Source organism: Cottoperca gobio, chromosome 14 (assembly GCF_900634415.1).
Source record: "Cottoperca gobio chromosome 14, fCotGob3.1, whole genome shotgun sequence".
In the NCBI taxonomy this organism is placed as follows: domain Eukaryota; kingdom Metazoa; phylum Chordata; class Actinopteri; order Perciformes; family Bovichtidae; genus Cottoperca; species Cottoperca gobio.
The window spans coordinates 10298812-10313842 of record NC_041368.1 but is presented as its reverse complement, the minus strand read 5'-3'; the positions used below and the strand labels follow the sequence as shown (position 1 = coordinate 10313842).

Here is a 15031-nt window from a genome sequence, read left to right as displayed (position 1 = left end):
CACTGGGCACGCTCCAAAACTCAACTGGCGCAGTCCTGGTTTGTGCCAGACTGGCGGACTTTCCACTCCACTTAAAACCAACAGTCGAAACACTACATACCACCTGTGCCAACCTGTACAGACAAGCGGTCTATGTGTGCCAAGAAAACAAAATGCCACAGCCAACAGTGAGGTAAACGACAGAGACTGCATGGTGAACACATCTCTGTCGTGGCTGAATCCAAATGGAAAAGTACTAAAATGTCAATGTCAAAGATGAAATTCAACTTGGGCCAGATGCACTCTCCCTAATGCACAGCCTTTCAACATGTTTATATGGTTGAATCTGATAATATGCCTCAAACACACGCCGATGATCAAATGACAGCTCAGGCAACATTTAGCCAATGAACACATCGATGACATGTGAGGTTGTTACAGTTAAGCCAAACAGATCAATTTAACATAAACTTTTGTCTAAATTCATGGTCTTCTAACTATTATTGAACTTTTGCATATGGAAGATTCATTTTTTTTTACAAAACCTTTGCTAGATAGAGATCTTTAGGGTAATGGGCAAGATATGTGTTCATTACAAAAGCATGTTGTGTACTACAGTGGACATACAGCAGGTACTGAGTTTTACTCCTCTCTGAAATCAACCTATAACAGACACTGCTTGTCAGTTATATGTCAATGTTTTCTTAATGATAAGATAACATCAAATGACAAATGTAATAGATATATTGTTATCAACTCATAGGTTACCCTAAATAAACAGAAATAATGCTACATGTTATCAAGGGCTGCAAATAACAATTTATTTTCATTATTGATACTTTCGATTTTCAATTATGTGATCAATCATTTAGACTTAGAAATGTCAGGTCAAACCAACAGTCTAAAACCCAAAGATATTCTGCTTACAATGTTAGAAAACAGAGAAACATGGCAAATCCTCCCAAGAGGGAATCTGGAAACAGGGAATGTGGAGCGGAAACGATTAATGGATCATCAAAATAGTTGGCAATAGATGATTAATAATTAACTAAACGTTGCAGCTTTACTTCTACCAAATACAAATACAATGATACCTGCAGGTGGGCTTTAAAAGTTTGGGTCAACTCCATCCCACGCACATGGTGCCCCTGTTCATTTCGGTGACACCACCTTTCAAAGTGATGCATATCAACGAAGAACCCCAACAGCGAGTGGACAGTCAGTGCCCTGATAACTGAAATGACCAAAGCTGTAGGGGCTACTGTGTTGCTGCAGCAGTTCACACCTGCACCCAGGAGGCTTCATAAACCTCTTTCAGACACAGCCCCGGAGAGAAAACCAGCCCTCACTGGAAGGTGTTGGAGCACTGACGGCGCTGCTTAGGCTGTCAGAGTCGCAGCCACTATTTTATACATCCTGCCAGAGAGCTGCGCATGAATATGTATGTTGGAGAGGCAGAAGTCATAACCTATGCAAGGTTTCATCATGCATAATGCAGCTGATCTACGCCTCTCCAGGATGTGAGTGCGCACAAGAGTGCACACGCACCACACACACACCCTCAACGCTCACAACTGTATTGTGATGAGGAGGTAAACAAACACCAGAACCCCCTCAATGTTTCACATACACACATTCTCACACTCCCTGTGCCCGACCAGAGGGATGGGATAATACCTCCACATGTTCCGCCTCTTCTTCTCGCACCCATCTCAGTCTTTCAAATTCTTTATCATGGTCAAATAAAATCTTTACAGCATTTCACCTTTATTGGATTCAGTGCAGGAGACACAGTAAAGGTCAAAAGTAGGATTCAACTTAACAGAGATAAGACATGCACATGAGAACTGTCAAAGAACCTCTCCCTCCTCTCCTCAAGCGCTTGCTATTCATTTTCCACTGTAACTCCTGTGTTCTGTCCCTTCCTGTCCTGCCACCTCCGTCAGGTGTTTTTGGACAGAAAGTTGCGTTTTTAATAAGAGGATTGTGGAAACATACAGCAGCAGATGAGGAAGTGGGAGGAAACGCGTTGCAAGAAGGGGTGTGAATTGAATATTGGTGAGATGCAAGAGGATGAAGATAGGTGTAAGCTTATGGATAATCCTCAGGGGTCTGGCATAAGTAGGTGGAGAAGTAGGGGGGAAGGTTGTCGGGGTTACATCTAATCAACAAAGGGGTATCGCCGCTCCCCACCTACTGTCTCTCTGTACACCCTGTCCCCAACAATCTGCTCCCCACCCCACCCAACACCACTAACACCCACACCCCCCACCCCCCCACACACACCCCCGGCCTGTGCTGTGTCAGTAAAAAAAAAAGTGTGCTACTTCAGCAGTCCCCTGGGACCTGCTCCCCCTCACATCAAAGCAGCCAGTTTCTCTCTTAATGTGAATATCAAATCTGTGGATCACAAGTCCCAGCACAGTCTGCATAAACTGCCCCTCCCCCAGCCTTTAATTCTGCCTAGTGATGAGGGAGAGAGAGGGAGGGGAGTTACAGCGAGAGGAAGCGATGGAGGGAGGGAGAGATGGAGAGAGAGATTGAGATAGAGAGAGAGATCCAACAAAAACAACTACTTGCTTCAGAGATTTGACATTTGCTGAACGCACCCTCCTTCTGAAAATGCAGCCCCAGCATCCAATACAATTTGGAGGAGGTCTGGCTCAATTTAGCAGTTCTCGCTGGGAAAAAACATTTCTTACTGTCTACGGTGTTCATTTACATCTTTTTTTGTTGTTGTTGTTTTAAATGATTAGTTCTTATTCGTAATCTCGTTGGGATTTATAATAGATTTAAGGACGAATGGGAGAGCAGGGATGCCAGTGACAGAGCTGTGGCATCCTATTGGCGAGCTGCAAAGTGCAATGAGCTCCGTTTCTCTTACACAAGCACACTTTGCCCACCATTAGGCAACAACATTGATCGATATTTGTGTGCAAATATTTTTTGCTTTGTTAATTTCAGAAGAATAACTGACATTTTTGTTGTTAACTTGTATTGAACTGCTGGTTTTTAGAGTGAAAAGTGTAGGAGATGCAAAGCAAATTGTTTGAGCAATCATCAGACCTTGATTTCTTTAATGATTGTCTTTTAAAAATGGCCAACATTAGAGCATCTGTTCATTAGACATTTCCATATTTCATATTATTGTTGGAGAACAATTCCCTCATTTTAAAATAAATCAAAATCATGTATAATCGCTGAAAGGACCAAATTACAACCAAAAGCACACAGAGAGCTCGATATTTCTCTTTTAACCCTCTTTAAACTGGGTGTTTTTGTAAAATTAAATGATGCCGGGTTTCAGCTGGTAAAAAATGTAGGCCTGTGCCCTGCCTGAGTAATGATTGGCACCCCTGTGGACCACAGGGCTTTGTCATTGAGTACTGCCTATAGCTCAGATTGCAGCTTTAATTGTGCAGCCTTGCAAAGGCAGCACAGGGAATTGGACTGGGGAGGGAAGGGGGGGGGGGGGGGGGGGGGGGGGGGGGGGATGGATTTTGCATATTTCTATTTGTAGCGGGTGAGCAGTGGAGAGGACGAAGTGTGCCAGGGTGAGGGATCACCTTATTGCTTTACACACCTCAAATTAAATTTCAAGTTTTATTGTTTGAATGTCACACAAATCCTTTCTTATTTCGTTTAATGAATTATATTTTAAATTCAAAATTCAGAATGGGCCTACAGCAGGCCTTATGTTACAGTGGATTTTATTGATTGATAATTATTCCACAATTACAGGAAATACTAGTCTGTGAATTTCATTTAAAACGATAGCTAGAATAAAACACATGTTTCTGTTTATAAATGACCAATTAAAAATCACAATACAACCATTTAATCAGGTATAATATTTAAAATCACTTAAGAAAATTATAGGCATTGTGCTCTATTTGGTTAACTGTTATTAACCTTCAAGCTTTTTTAAAAATCCGTTAATTACCCTACACCCTGATTGCCTCCTTATGTCTCTGACACAATTTAGAAATATTTTTTATCAACAGTATATATTTCAAAAATCTTGTAAATAAATAAATGAGTGAACATCCAGGTTAGCTCCTGCAGAAATAACACCCCAAAAGTGTCCAACGTTTAACAACAAAACCAAAGAGGGGTGTCCCCGTCACGTCCCCTCATCCGCGCGCCCACAAACACACACACACACACGAGCCGTGACGCACGCGCGAACACGTCCGCGGGGTCCAGGTGCGCTATTAGTGAGAAACATGACCGGGCAAGTCTATAATCTGCACCCACGCCCCTGGAGTTTCTCATTTGGTGAAATAAATTTGCGCAAATTACTATGATTCCGCAAAACCCAGAGAGGCTCTGAATTCACAGCTTTCAAGTTGAATAATTGCTTTAAATCAATAGCAAATATTGGGAAAGCGTAGTGAATTTAAGAGTTAGAGAAAACACCGCACGGACAACACAGTACATATGTGACTAATTGTTAATTGATATAAAAATAAAAAACAATATGAGAAAATGCCAGAACTTAAAATGGCCTATTTTAATCAACTCGTTTGCATCGAGAACAGCCATATTCCTTCTTTATATTCACCATACCCCAGACTTTTTGCTAAATAAATGTACACCTTATCAGGCCCTGAGTTAATAAGAACAAAACAATATGTAAACATGGCTCCAAACAGGCAGGCAACACAAAGGCCTTAGAAAATGCTCTCATGGGGAGATGGTGTTGAATTTCTGTTATTTTCGACGCAGATTTGTTCAGGATTATTATAATGCACTGTAATAGCAGAAGATCAACTTTGCAGTAGGGTCAGGGATTTACTGCATACACCGAACAGGAGAGAATCCATTTAAATAAATAGCATGTCTTTTATATGTATATACACAATTTAACAAAAGAAAGAAACTGAGGAGACCAAATTAATTAAATAAAGAGGACAAATCTGAATGCACCAATTATGGCCTTTATGTGGGAGTAGATCCATTAAACTATTAAGGCCGTTGTGGAAAAAAGGGGGCCTTATATTTTCATCCAATTTAAAAAGGCAACAATTTGTCATCACACAGAAAATAATTAAAACCCTAAAACAAATCTCATCCTAAAAAAAGAGCATCTCTGTGTAATGGAGCGCTTGTGCCTAATATAGTCCATGAAAACAGCTGCAATTAGCAAAGGCTACACAACGAGAGCATCTAGATAACATAAATCTCAAGAATTCCCATCAAAACTTTACAGGACTGCCACATTTCGAGTGAATTTGTTCTAAAATTGGTAATCAATTGCTATAATTGCAGGCCGATACATGTTTTCATTTCTCTCTCACCCTCCCTCTGTATTTGCACCTCATTCTCCCTATTCAGCCATTTTACATATTCATAACTGGAGTTGGTAATGCGAAAACAATCCGTGCTATCAGCACCATCTGAGGCCACTGCATAAAACCACAAAACAGTCAGGTAAAAAAAAAATCACTTCACACCTTTTACTTTCACGATATTTAGTTCAACCGCAGCAGGTTTACACATTTTGATTTATAGAATAATTTTCAATCAATTCCTCATCATAAGGCTTCCGATGATACATCAAAGCACAAGCCACACATATCATTCACCGCCACAAATCAATTAAGCTTTCGATTAATTATCACTTTTCATTCAACTTAAAACACAGCAACACTCCAGCACCCAGTTCACAGGATTGGAAATATTTCAAGCATTTCTTTTTTTCTCTTACCTTCTTGGAGAGAGTACAGCAGGAGTAAAGTTACAAGCCACATGCCATAAATAGCAGGTATATTTTTCAGGAATATTTGGCAATCCTGGCAAGTGTGAGGCGCGGTTTTTTGGCCAGGCGGGTCTCCGTGCTGGACTGGCGACTGTGCTCCCCGGAGGTCTCTCCAGCCCTGCTGCCCCGCTAAGCATGGAGGGGAAATGAGAGGCGCCTCAGCCCCGCCCATGTCCCCTCCTCTCCTCCCAAGACTACTGTGCATGCAAATCCATCCTTCATACACTAATCAAACACCGAGGAACGAGGGGGCACAGCAAAGCCGATGGTTGATGTGAGCTCAACAGTGGATTTTGGTCCAGTTGTGTCCAAATTGCCAGTTTGTGTGAGCGGTGGAGCTGCGTAGACAGATATGTTGGCACCTTGGAGAGCGCACCCACCTGTGCGCCCCTGATGACCGCGTTTCTTTGCGCAATATGGATCTACAAAAGCCACTCAGGCTGCTGCGAAAATGTATTAATGTATTTTTCACTGCAGTTTGGGCCTTAATCACAGGGACCTGGAGCTACACCACCTAATGACTGTTTTTCTTTGTCTTTCGGAGCTAACGTGCTTAGACATTTGCACACAGATATGCACTGCAGAGAGAGAGGAGAGAGAGAGAGAGAGAGAGAGAGAGAGAGAGAGAGAGAGAGAGAGAGAGAGAGAGAGAGAGAGAGAGAGAGAGTAGCGGGGTGTGGGGCATGACACTTCCACACACATCAGGTGAATAACACAGCAGGTATATCAAACCAATTACCAAAGGGTTTCAGTTAATCCTTAACACATAGTGAGCAACTTTCTACATTGCTATTTTCCCATTTCACCCAGCTCTCTGTTGCGCCTGATGTGAAAAGCTCCCCTGCATAAGCATAAATTAGGACGGCAAGTTGCAGGACACTCCCAGTTCATAGAATATTTAAAGTCACTGTGGATGCAAGTGGTGGATCTGAGAAGATCGTCTGTTGTACCAGCCGCACAGCCTTCAGGCTAAGACCAGTAAAATCATTTCGAAAAGGAATATATATGAATTCAGTGTGATTTTAGGAGAAAAGTTGTCTGATCGATTAACTCACATTGTAGAAGACCGTCACTCTTATATCTTCAATAAAATATAAGTATTTGGCATTATTTTGTAATATAATTTTAGTACACACGCCCCATTCTCCAAGCAAGAATGTGGACTGAATCAGATGGTTTGAAGAAGGAGATTTTATTTTTACACCACTAACAGAAATGATCAAATTAACAGCAGAGAAGTGTATTTAATTGGTTTACGTGTAATTCATTAACTAAAGCCTATGTTAAAAATAAAAATAATTCCTTTTAAGCATATCCTTCTAATAATTGTTTTGTTCAAAGTCAAATAAAGCTCAGACTCTTATGGGAGCAAACGTTTTCTGCCCACTTTTAAGAACACATAATATGACTGTAGCCTTATAGCAATCAATAATATCTAGACATGTGTTTTTGACGCCTGTGTGTAAGAATTATCTCGTTGAAAACATGGGTGTCCTTAAACTTAAATAACTTCAAGAAAAGGTTAGCCTCACCTTCTCTCCTCGCTGCGGTCTGGAGATCTGACCGGAGGTCGAGCCTCTGGCTCCACATGCGGGTCACTGCTGACATCTGCTGGTTAGACTCAAACATGCCAGTGCATATGGGCCCATTTTTGCACATTTCTGCACAATGATTTAGTGGTATATAAACTTGTCGACGTATGTGATTATGTGTGTGTCACTTTGTAGGCCATTTTTCTAAATATTTATGATGTGAACATTTCCTTTTTTTTAAACAAATCTTTATATTTCTTTGTGCAAAATCTCTTTACTTATGCATGCAGGGATTAACCATGTTGTATTGAATAATCCATTTATTGCCACTGGCTGAACATAACAACTCCAACCAAATACATGATCACTGACCTCTGAGCAAACTCCTCCAAATATCAGAGGGGTTGCAGTTCATGGAAAAAAATGAAGATAAGACAACTTTAAAATCATAAATCATGGATGTTGTTGTTACACTCTAAAAAGTGTATTTCAGTAGTAGTTGAAGTAAAGTAATATTTTGAATTAATTTAATTTAAATATCTGCTTTAGTGATGGCAATCTACGTTTGTGGATTATATCAATTTGAAATTATACTTTGTTCCCTCAACCTGATATTCTACTATCAGTGAACCCGTATCAGGTGCGCCTGACGTCGTGACGTCATCACGTCAGGTCCGTTTTCAGATCTTGATTTTCCCTCGTGACTACAACTGGTTGGGCCACTTACATTTGGATTTGGAAATAAGGTAAGTTTAATGCAAGTTTGTTTTAAACATTTTTTATTTAAGTTAAAAATAACGTAATGTGTTAGACATAAAATTATCCACCTGAATCGTCAATTTAGTTTTAGCTTTTTATAAATTAGCATATTTTATTAGCATAAATTAGCATATTTTGGATGCATTTAGCTGGTTTTCTGTTAAATAATAATTGGTACAACTTTATATTAAATCCACTGTGTACCAATTACAGTTAAACGTGATACTTAAGTTAGTCAGTAGCTAATTAGAATCGCTATGGTGGCCTGCCGCTAATGCCAGTTAGCATTTTGCTAGCGAGCCTGGAGCTAGCAAACTGTCAAGCGGATGCTAAGTAGGTTAGTTCGTTTGAGGGTGGTGGTAGTCTGTGTATTTATGTTTGTATAGGACTGTCAAATTAGAGCGTTAATTTTGAATAATTAATCACAAAAAAAATAACGTGACAAAGAAATTAACGCAGATTAATCGCGCTTGACAGCCCTAGTTTTGTACTGGTGTAACTCAAGTTAGCTATTTATTAGCACACTAGATCAAACAGATCAGAAATGGTGAGGCAAATGATAGCTAGTCAGGGCCTCGCTTCATCCACGATCTGTGGAACTCCCACGTGCTAATAAGCACATACTAACACGTGCTACAGACACCACTGTCTTCGCGGTCTTAAACCAGTTACCAGGTCTGATTAAAGCTTTAAACTGAATAGACATTTCCCTGCTACCTAATATTAATGTATTTAAAATGTTCTTCTCAAGATTTTTCCTTGAGTTGTTTGTGGTGGACATAATTCCGGGCTGGAATTACGTTACCTAAGGTAAGTTCTCATTTTATAATAGAGTGCTTTCTTGCTATTGATAAGATTAAAGCGGCTGTATGTACAGGTCTGTGTCCTGAATTGAATACAACTTTTGATCATAGAGACTGAACTGAAAGTAATTTCAACAGTAAAGGTGAAGTGCATGGGATTTGAGTCTTTAACTGTGTGTATAAATACCTTTTTTATTTTTTAGAGAAGGCTTGCTACATTTCAGATCAATCTCACTATGGAATGAACTGCCCAAAATACACGATGTCTGGCATGAATAGCAAATACAAATTAAAGAAGTAATCAAAACAACACATCTGTTAACAACTGCTGAATGACTGGTCTGTATTTCAAACCTGTGATAGTGTAAAAATCATAAAATTATTATATTGTGTTGTGATTACGCTGCAGCCTTTATTAACTGCTTTTGCTCTTTTCTCAGACTAACATGGCACCTGCAAGACTGAGTCATTTTGGGGCAGCACAACATTGAGAAACTGAGTCTCCAAAATGGAATACCAGATTCACTTGAGGACCTTCTGAGCGTGGTAAAGCATACCTTTAGGTTAAAGGGTGACATCCGACTTCAGTATATGGATAAAAATTTTGCCCATCAATTTTTAAATTTGAATTCTACCACTGACCTTCAGGATTTGGGGACACCTCATCTCATTCACATGAGTCTGATGATAGTGTTTCTTTGGCATCAAGCGACACACTAATCCTCTTGTCCCCTGAGTTTGTTTTCATGTCGAACACAACAGTGGCCAGAGGAAGTTACAGTTCCACAATTTTCATACGACACAGCTGCAGCTAGTAAAGGGGAATTCCGATTACCATGTGAGCCAAAAAATGTTGACTGTCGGGACCCGAATGAAGTCGGATATCTTGAATAGATTAGCAGAAGACATTTACAGATACAAGGCCCACCCAGAAGATGAACATTTCTGTGCAGTTGCAGAGGCCTTTATCAAAAAGCACCCTTGCTTGAGAGAACAAGGCTCATTCAATGGCTGCTACGGTTGGAAACAACGATTAATATATAAGATGGGAAACTACAGGACTCAGCTCAAAGTGCAGGGGTGTCCAGAGCTGTCTTTTAACTCCCTAAAATGCAAAGCTTCTGCAGATTGTTTCCCTGCTAGAAAAGTAAAAAAGCCAAAAAGAGCTGAAGCAAACTTTTATCCATCCTTCCCTACTGGTGAGACGCTGGAAAGCCTTGAAAAAGAAAGACTTGAACTTCTGACAGAGATCACCTTAAGAAACAACGAAAGGGTCATCGCAGACAAAATGCTTTGCACGTTTGCCTACAGACGACAGGAGGTGGTAAACCAAGAACCCAGCATTAAGGACTTCAAGGACAGATGGCCTGCACTGTTCCAACAGAAAGAGGTAATAATGGAACTGACGCGTTCAGTCTTTATCTTTCAGGTTTTGTTAAAGTGAGCTAGTCAGAAATTGATATGGCTGAAATTAAAGTGCTAGTTCTACTATTTTGAAGTGGGGTTGTATGAGATACTTAATCATAGTCATTGTCTTACTAGCTGGTGGTCAGCAGGTCCCATAGCACCAGCATCAGTTTAAGTCCTTATACAACCTCACTTCAAAAGAGCTGAACTATCACTTTATGTGTAACACTGCTTACTAAGAATGTACATATTTGATTTCTCATTCTCATTTCCATACACTTATTCTTCCCCTGTCCTCTGTCTTCTCTGCTTCATCTCTTTCCACTTCATAACAAGGAATATGCATGGAATGTTTTGAGCTCCTCGAAGCTACATCATTAAGTTTGTGTCAAAACTTCAAATGTCTGATGTACTGTCATATGAAGTATGTGTTGGAGTTTGGCCGTAAGAGTAAAGACGACTGTCTTGAGAGATTTGGGAAAAATAATAATTATTAAATAATTTGCCTCTCAATATTGCATAGTATATATAGTGTATATATATATATAGTGCGTATCCAATCAAAAGACGTGCACGTTCTGACGTTCTCGTACGCCTGCTAGCTGGCCCCGATGTCGCGAACTCGAAATCTGATTGGATAACGCCACAGTTTTGTCTCCGTTCACTTTAAGCGACAGACGCCCGCACTGTTGATTCTGAAGGCCTAAGGGCAGATTTCTTGGACCCTGGCAACACATCATGGCTGAAATATGATTGGATAAAAGCTCTAACATAAAGGCTAGCCCTCCAAATCTCGATCTGAGGCTGGAAGCAGCGCAACCAAGAGGAAAGCTATGAAATGAAGAGAATAGACTATGGGGAATAATTTAATACATATTTGTGGAAAAAATATATCAAAATTAAATGTATATTCTGATGATGTTTAGGCCAGCAGAGAAGGCCTTGCTGGCGGCTATAAGGTCAAACCTCATCAGAAAAAAGGATTGCAAGCATATGAGTCATTTGAAATGCTAAACATAATATTCAAATAAATAAATATTATTTGAAATGCAAGTTAATTTTGTGATCATGCATTGTACAAGCACCACTTTTCCACCAAGATTTGTTATTTGAATATTATATTAAGCATTGAGCACAAGCATTTCAATCCATAGTAGCCAGTTTGCTGTTATAAAATAAGCAACCAAAATATTAACCATAGGCCTCTTTATTATAACACATTTGTGCATTATATCAAAACGCTGGGAAACAAAACAATGGCATGAAAATTAGAGGAGGCATAGAAGTCCGTCTGTAAATGCAAAGTCCTCTCTCTCTACAATAGGGATTGACAAATGTACAGTACCAAACGCTGTGTAGAAAAACAGATGCCAGGCATATAAGCAAATGAGGTCAGAAGAGGCCTAGAAATCCGTCAGAATTGCAATGTCCTCTTCTCTATCATCAACAGAGATTGACAATACTGTATGTACAATACAAAACGCTGGATAGGAAAACTGAAAATAATGCCAGGCCTAGCAAATAAGACGACCCTAGAAGGCCGTTGGAAATGTAACGGAGGTTAACAATTATATTGTGACAAGGAATACCAAAACGCTCGCCCAAAACAGTCGCCCCGTGCGCAAATCCGGCGACCTCGGAACGGTCTCTACCTGGTATTCCTAAACTTAACCTCAGTAAACTATGCCTAACCCTAAAGGTATTTCTAACCTTATCCTCAGTAAAACAAATACAAGAACCGCCCCAACGTGCCGTCAGCGGAAAAAAATGGGGGTGAGCCTTCCGGTTACCGTGACGAGCATATGAACTGTCCAATGATTACAAAAAATGAAATGAAATAAAATAAAAATACAATTACCCATCTAAAGTAGTGCAAACATCTCTATTCAACAGAGAGTAACAAGGTACACATAGCATTGTCCAATGAATCATTACAAACAAATGAAAAAGCTACCATCTGAAGTAATGCAACGTTTCTACCCAACTTAGATTAACAAATATGCAATATGCATTCTCCACGCATTACAAAAAATATATTGAATAAAAATAAAAGCTATACCTTCTGAACTGAAGTAGTGCAAACAATGTCCTGTGATTATGCATGCATATGCATTGTCCATCACTCATTGCAAAAAGAAAAATAACTAAAATAATAGATTTACCTCACATGACAATTCAGTGAGATGTTGCATTTCCGAGACTGTGCCAGCTTGTTGAATACAGGTTGTTGGGAGGTCAAAGGAAGCTGCATGCAGTGGTTGAGATGATCATCCGTGAGTCGATTGCGTTGCGGATTCTTTATCAAGTTCGTGGTTGAAAATCCAGACTCGCATATGTACGTGGATCCAAACATGGTTAACGGGTAGATGGCCAGTCTCCGGCAATGATGAAACTGCTGAGTAGAATGAGCCCAAAACTCGCACAGTCCATCTTCTCCTAATTTAGCTTTCAGCACATCAGAGCTCTGAATTTGCACTAACTCCAGTTGGAATGCGACCTCGTCAATACTGGGCATCACGACTTTGGCCTCGGCTGGACATGACCCAGAAACATCAACTGCAAATGGATTGCGCACAAATAAAAGAAGCTCTTTGGGAATCTTAAAGTCGTTGAATCGCTCTGAAGTTTTCAGCGAGGCTTTTCAAAAGTCGCTTCATTCCAGCCAGTGCTGCGCTGCTCACAGGGACGTTGTGTAATGTTGGGAAGTGGATCTTCCTCCCGTTATGTCAGGTAGAAAGAGACCCAGGTTCACCTGAAACGCAGCAACATTCTCGAGGATCTCAGCCACACTCGACCCTCTCCCCTGTATCTGCAGGTTGAGATTGTTTAGGTGGGCCATGATGTCGCACAAAAAAGCAATCTGTACAATGAAATCGGGTGTTTTCATGTGTGCAAGCAGGTTTTTAGCTTTGCTGGATTTATGGCCAGAGAGGAATTCTCCCACCTCCTCTTTCAGAGCAAAGAAACATTCAAGAACACGTCCACGGCTCAGCCAGCGCACATCGTTGTGTTGCAGTAGTTGATGTCAAGCGAATGTGATTCACAATGCTTACGACTGTCTCCATTGCTTCTTTCAACTCCCCTGACAGTTTTGCACACAAAACTGATTGGTGTATGATGTGATATGATATGTCGGATACTCTGCACGTAAGCGTAATGCAAAGCCCCGTTCTTTCCCAACCATGGATGCATGATTGGGAAAGAACACGTTGCATTGCATCATACACCAATAAGTTTTGTGTGCAAAACAGACATCGGCAGACATCAGTAACCAGAAGGTTTATCTTGCCTAGATCCAAACCATGCTCTTCGAAAAAAGCCTTAACTGCAGTGAACATCACTTCACCTGTAGTGTTGGTTGTCAGCGGTATGAGGCACAACAAATCCTCTTTAGAAATGTCACCATTAAAGTACCTCACAAACAGCGAGAGCTGTGTCGTATCTGTTGCATCGGTGGCTTCATCCATAGCCAGTGACATGTAATCTGTAGATTTGAGTTCGGCAAGTAATGCAGAAAAGTAATAATAGTAATAACGTAGTAATTGACCTCAACGGGTACGCAGCGGGATACCTGGTACTTTGACACATAACTGTCAAGAGATATTTACAACCCGATTTAGAGCACGGTAACGGCCCTACACAGTCCACAATGAGATGTTCAAACGGTTCATTTATAGCGGAGATAGGTTGAAGTGGCGCAGGCGTAATGCCCTGATTCGGCTTCCCCGTAAGCTGGCATACATGGCATGTTTAATGTACGCGGAGACGTCTCTTTTCACCCACGGCCAAAAAAAATGTTTATGGACGTTCAGATACGTTTTTCTTACGCCAAAGTGTCCACTCATCATGGGGCACTTTGACCACCAGGGAGCGGAAATTAACCGGCATCACCAACTGGAAAACGGCCTCTCCAACAATATCACCACCCAAGGAAATCCATTTTCTGAACAACTCATTCTGCAAGAAATAACCACTAGCCGTACTATTTATTTCAGAGGCAGACAATACACGATCAAACAACTCTTTAAGGGAGGGATCACTCCGTTGCTCATGCAAAAGCTCACTACGTGAAACTGACAGCGGAAAAACCGACAGACGGAACCTCCAAATTGACGTCACCACAACTGTCAGATAACGCATCCAACTCTGACTTCGCCATTGCGCGCGTAACCACACAGGCTGAAAAGACCTCCAGGAATTCACCAGAGCTCTCATCAGAAGTAGCATCTACCGGACAGAGTGTAACCACAGGTGAGGGAGGAGTATCAGCCCACACACGGCTACCAGCCAACCCGCTGCCCAAAATAAAGTGAACCCCTTCAATGGGCAACGCTGGCCGAACCCCCACAGCAACCTCACCCTGCACAAGCTCACAGTCAAGGATCATTTTATGCAAAGGAATAGGCAAAATTGTTAATCCTATCCCACGACAGAGAACACGTTCACCGACGTCCACTATGTACGAGTCATAGGCCCCTGTATCCCTCAAGATCTTTATCTGTATTTTAACCTCACTTCCTACCAGTGACACAACACCACTTCTAATAAAAGGAGCATACGCAGTCAAAATGTCAGGCTCACAAGAACAAGTGGTAAGGACCTCAGAGACATCAGTCGTACTCACAGGCGCAACGAACGCAGCAGGTTTAACATTAGGTCTCATACCCTTATTCCTTGACTGTAACAAAGGACATTCTGCCTTCCAGTGTCCTGCCTCGTGACAATAGTTGCATGATTTACTCTTATCAAAACTTCCTCGAGTTTTGGTTTCAGATTTAAACGAACCAGAC

The 15031-nt window shown here is 40.9% G+C and overlaps 1 protein-coding gene and 1 long non-coding RNA gene across 2 annotated transcripts in view; one reads left to right on the top strand and one right to left on the bottom strand.

The window, feature by feature from the left end:
• LOC115019174 (Down syndrome cell adhesion molecule-like protein 1 homolog) overlaps positions 1-5912 on the bottom strand; it is a 55163-nt gene extending 49251 nt beyond the window's left edge. The window contains 1 exon segment of the mRNA XM_029448602.1: positions 5690-5912. Coding sequence (XP_029304462.1) covers positions 5690-5912 — 223 coding nt within the window.
• A 2068-nt stretch (positions 5913-7980) lies between these two features.
• On the top strand, positions 7981-10634 carry LOC115019177 (uncharacterized). The gene is made up of 4 exons (XR_003833434.1): positions 7981-8018; positions 8783-8841; positions 9038-9173; positions 9275-10634. It is a non-coding gene; the product is annotated as an uncharacterized LOC115019177 (long non-coding RNA).
• Positions 10635-15031: the final 4397 nt, after the last annotated feature.